The 5,000-nt window shown below is 45.2% G+C and overlaps 2 protein-coding genes across 2 annotated transcripts in view; both read right to left on the minus strand.

Annotated features, from left to right (window-relative positions):
- LOC134088425 (tripartite motif-containing protein 16-like) overlaps positions 1 to 2,829 on the minus strand; it is a 6,675-nt gene extending 3,846 nt beyond the window's left edge. The window contains exons 1-3 of the mRNA XM_062542387.1: positions 2,220 to 2,829; positions 650 to 745; positions 265 to 498 (exon numbers count right to left, since the gene is read on the minus strand). Of these exons, the coding sequence (XP_062398371.1) occupies positions 265 to 498; positions 650 to 745; positions 2,220 to 2,807 (918 nt within the window). The 5' untranslated portion in view covers positions 2,808 to 2,829. The remainder of the gene's footprint in view (positions 1 to 264; positions 499 to 649; positions 746 to 2,219) is intronic.
- A 589-nt stretch (positions 2,830 to 3,418) lies between these two features.
- The window catches only part of LOC134089376 (uncharacterized), a 6,966-nt gene continuing 5,384 nt past the window's right edge, over positions 3,419 to 5,000 (minus strand). Inside the window, exons 5-6 of the mRNA XM_062543818.1 lie at positions 4,093 to 4,134; positions 3,419 to 3,634 (exon numbers count right to left, since the gene is read on the minus strand). Coding sequence (XP_062399802.1) covers positions 3,419 to 3,634; positions 4,093 to 4,134 — 258 coding nt within the window. The remainder of the gene's footprint in view (positions 3,635 to 4,092; positions 4,135 to 5,000) is intronic.

Genomic DNA, 5,000 nt, shown 5'->3' on the forward strand with positions numbered 1-5,000 from the left:
GATGTGTAATGTGCAATGTGCAATATGTGATGTCTGATGTGTGATATGTTATATGTGTTGTGAACATCAAATGCTGCTATCTCTTTTATGGAATGTTGATTGATGTGTGAAGAAGAATATCCTTATAGGACAATAAAGACTATCTATTACACACCGTTCATTTGGACATACTGTGTGTCATATGTTGCACGAAAATATCAACTAAATATTTTATAGAATTAATATATAAGTTATATTAGCATATAAGTTTCAGGTCAATCGTACCTTGAGGAAATGGATGTGATCCTCTGTGTGTGAAAGCTGCTCCAGTTCAGCATCTCTCCTCTTCAGCTCAGCAATCTCCTGCTCCAGTCTCTTCAGGAGTCCTTCAGCCCGACTCACCTCAGCCTTCTCCTGAGCTCTGATCAGCTCTGTCACCTCAGAGCGCCTTCTCTCAATGGAGCGGATCATCTCAGTGAAGATGCTCTCACTGTCCTCCACTGCTGTCTGTGCTGAGCTCTGTTAGGAGACACACAAAGAGGAGAGCAGGAGACACACAGAGGGAGGTGAAGCTGAAAGTGTCTCATGGTGTCAGTGGTTCTTTGTGTGCTGTAGAGATGGCAGCAGAGACACTCGTTGATGATAGCCCGCTAGTTTGCTCAGTACTCACCTTGAGATTCTCCACAGCCTTCCTCAGCTCCTGCAGCTCCTTCTCTCTCTCCTGGATACTCTGCTGGAATCTCCTCTGGGTCTGTCCCAACTGCTTCTGTTGATATTAAAACAAACATACCCAGGGGCGCCTGCAGAAATTAATGCTATGGTACGCACACCAATCAACACCCCCCCCACCCCCCCGAAAATATTTTGCTGATATTGTACAATATTTGTCCGTTTCTCGGTTTTAGATTTGTGCATTGGTCAGCAAAAAAGTAGGCTATAACATCCACATGCAATAACACAATTAGAAATGTGAAAGTGATAGTAGTGGTATAAGCGGGATAATCAACTCCGCGCCGTGCGTTTATAGGAAAATAATGCACTTATCGAAGTGTATAGTCCCCTCCGCCTGCGGCGTCGGGTCCTTATTACCACTTCGAACGTGCATTATTTTCCTATAAACGCACGGCGCGTCGTTGATTATCCCTTACACAATACTCATTTGGACAACGTTACACAGCTAAGTTACTGCTAAGTTACGTTTAGTTTTGTTCAAGCATTAACGTCTGATGTTAAACAGTGTTGTAATGCTAGTCTAACGTTCCGACAAGCACACAAATTGTCTAGCCTACCTAGCTTGTTATTGCCCATCTGGAATCTCCTCTAGCTTTCCTGCCTCCATCTTCCATTCTTTCTCTTTTCGTTGTTTAAAAGAACTTGCGATATCCATGATGAGCATTTGAGTTAGTGATTTAGCGTCACATTGTGTTCTGATAACCATAATAGATAGCAGAGTAAAAGAAAACAACAAGTAGCCTACTTGCGCGCCTGCGTGCGTAATCTCTCCTGCTCAAATGAAATATGTGCGCGTGGATATACAGTAGCTCTGCTTTAAGTTAATTTTGATAACGTGTTGACAAACGTCATATAGAAAATTGTAAATAGCCTGATGGCATGGCATGCGGCTAATGGGATTCTGTGCATAGTTGGGAAGTTATGGTAGGCCAATTTGATGTGAATACACACGCACAAGGGTAATTTTCTTTCCTTGATGAGTAGTCTCAAGGTACGCACAGTGCATACGGCCGTACGCCTGCAGGCGCCACTGAACATACCTAACAATGCTTCCTGTTCATTTGTCAAAGCAATGATATTAACTAGATGTATGAAAACAAATCATGCTTGACAATTAGCCTCCATCTGCTACTCCATCCGCTACTTTTGCAACATTTGATAATATTGTTATGAACTTACTGAACATGAACTTACTCCAGTTACTCCCACAACTGATGTTAAACATCGAACTGTCAAAAGTTAAACTGACTAAGGGACTGTAAAAAGCATTGGACCTTTTGTGCGGTATCATATTCATATCGATGATGCCATGTTAATGTTTGACAGATTTTACACATTTTGCCCTTTGCACCTGCAATGATTTCCTGGTTTGTGTCTCCTCTAATGACGGAGTCAGTAGAAAAACAAAATCAGTAGACTTTAAGAGGTAAAATGCTCGTCATTACACACACACATTACATGAATATCAGACCTTTCTAATAAAATGAAGACACGGATCCAGTACTCACCTGTTTGGCGGTCCGTTCTGCTGCAGCTGCAACTGTCTCATGGCCTATATGTTCATCCATCGTGCACAGGTAGCAGATAAACCTCTGATCAGTACGACAAAATATCTCAAACACCTTCTGATGACGGGGGCAGATCCTCTCCTGTAGCTGGCCTGTGGCATCAACCACTGTGTGTTTTCTTCCTGGATTTAGATCATTGTGAGCTTTGAAGTGACTTTCACAGTAAGACAACAGACAATCCAGACAGGATTTGACGGCTTTGAGTTTTCTCCCAGTGCAGACGTCACACTCCACATCTCCAGGTTCAAAAGAAGACTGAGCAGCAACAGCAGCCTGGAGTCCAGTCTTCCTAAAGTCCTCCACCATCTCAGCAATCAGAGTGTTTTTACTGACAGCAGGTCTCGGCCTAAATGTCCGTCTGCACTGGGGGCAGCTGTAGATGCCTTTACCATCCTCCTGATCCCAGCAGCCTTCAATGCAGCCCAAACAATACGTGTGTCCACATGGAATGGAGACTGGATTCTTCAGTAGATCCAGACAAACTGGACAAGTGAAGGACTCCTGTCTTTTGGTTGCGGGGTCCGCCATGTTTTGTCCTGACCACACACAGCAAGAGAACACACAGCAGTGTGAAAGGGCAGCAAGAGAACACACAGCAGTGTGAAAGGGCAGCAAGAGAGGACACAGCAGTGTGAAAGGGCAGCAAGAGAGGACACAGCAGTGTGAAAGGGCAGCAAGAGAGGACACAGCAGTGTGAAAGGGCACTTTTGGTTTCCTGTATTCTCATCAGGAGGAGTGGCTGCCACATGGATAAGGAGGAGGGACTATATCTGAGAATGTACAGTGTGTGTGTGTGGGAGGGGGGGGGGGGGTGTCTCTCAGTGTGTGTGTGTGTGGGAGGGGTGTGTGTCTCTCAGTGTGTGTGAGTGGGAGGGGTGTATGTGTATGAGACAGCAATACAGTAGATAAACAGATAGTCTCTAGCTAATGGATGACAAAATGCTAAAGGTATGCACAATAGCTATGCCATTTCTTTGTGAGTGATAATATGTGTATGTGTATATGTGTGTGTGTGTGTGTGTGTGTGTGTGTGTGTGTGTAGCAGCAGCATAATGGCAGCATGGACAGGCTGCATATGCGACACCACGGTAGCTCATGGTCACGACACGGTAAATATTTGTGTGCTTTGGGTGGGACCCTTAATGAGAAGTAGCCCCGCTGGAGTCTGGTGTCTTCTCAGGTGCCTTCAGACAGGTGAGGCAGGTGTACCTGTCCAGCGTGAGGCTGTAGAGGTGCAGCAGCTCCTTCCAGTGGCTCTTCTTGCCGTAGACGAGCACGAGTCCACAGACGGCCGAGTAGAGCGAGGAGAGGAGGACGGTGATGACCAGCACGTTCTGCTGCTGCTGTGAGATCAGCTACTGGACGTAGAGGAGAGGAGGACGGTGATGACCAGCACGTTCTGCTGCTGCTGTGAGATCAGCTAGTGGACGTAGAGAAGAGGAGGACGGTGATGACCAGCACGTTCTGCTGCTGCTGTGAGATCAGCTAGTGGACGTATAGGAGAGGAGGACAGTGATGACCAGCACGTTCTGCTGCTGCTGTGAGATCAGCTAGTGGACGTAGAGGAGAGGAGGACGGTGATGACCAGCACGTTCTGCTGCTGCTGTGAGATCAGCTAGTGGACGTAGAGGAGAGGAGGACGGTGATGACCAGCACGTTCTGCTGCTGCTGTGAGATCAGCTAGTGGACGTAGAGCTCGGCCGCCAGGAAGAGCAACTAGATGAAGGCCAGCGCCAGGCTCATGCGGATCACACACACCTCCGCGCCCAGCTTGGGCCCGTGGAAGCCGTTGGTGCTGGACTATCACACACACCTCCGCGCCCAGCTTGGGCCCGTGGAAGCCGTTGGTGCTGGACTTCAGGTGGAGCAGCAAGTGCACAGAGATGTACTAGTGAAGGCTTTGCAGATGCTGTGTGAGGTTGTGCTGTTTGGAAGATATGTTTAGAAAATTGTTTGACAAGCAAAAATGTAGTGTGAACCGGTAAACAGTTGAAATATCATCCTGCTCTAAAACCTGTATTGTATTTTTATTGTTTTAATTCTCCCTCGTATGGAGATACTATTGGAGAACAACTCAGGAGTCTGTGGGCTGTAACAAGATGTTTGATGTGTGTTAGTAGAATGATGTACAATATTTTTTCAGAGTGAAGTGATTCTATACTCATCTAAAGGGTTGGTGCTCACCAAGAGAGAAGAGACTGCTTGGGTAATAAATAAACCCGTCTATATTTTCTTTTCACGTTGCTCTGCTTTTTTGGACAAGAAATACAGTATAATGCAGTAGAAAGGTATATTTAACAGATTCATTGAGGACATAAAGCATTCAATGCTACCTGATAGTGGATAACTTGGATGAATTTAAGATACCCTGTGAACCCTCTTTTCCCCACTGGAGATATGGCTCCTTGAACGCCTACTGGGAATGAGCAATTAATCAATGCAGTTTAGGCTAAAATATCAAGAACACACACAAGTCCTAGCCTAAATAGATATGAATGTCCTTTAGAAAATATAACATTTTCTAGAATGTTACTTTCCCAAAAGAGTTTATTAAAGTTAATTTGAAACCTGCCATACAAGATGTGAAGGATGTATGAAATTACGTATGTGTAGGATGTATCATCACCGACATAAATCTGCATCATTATTTATTTTCATATTATCACATGTCTACCCGTTAGTGTAGACACACACATCAGCTCCATTGCACACATGCAGCCA

This window comes from Sardina pilchardus, chromosome 8, assembly GCF_963854185.1.
Source record: "Sardina pilchardus chromosome 8, fSarPil1.1, whole genome shotgun sequence".
Classification (NCBI taxonomy): domain Eukaryota; kingdom Metazoa; phylum Chordata; class Actinopteri; order Clupeiformes; family Clupeidae; genus Sardina; species Sardina pilchardus.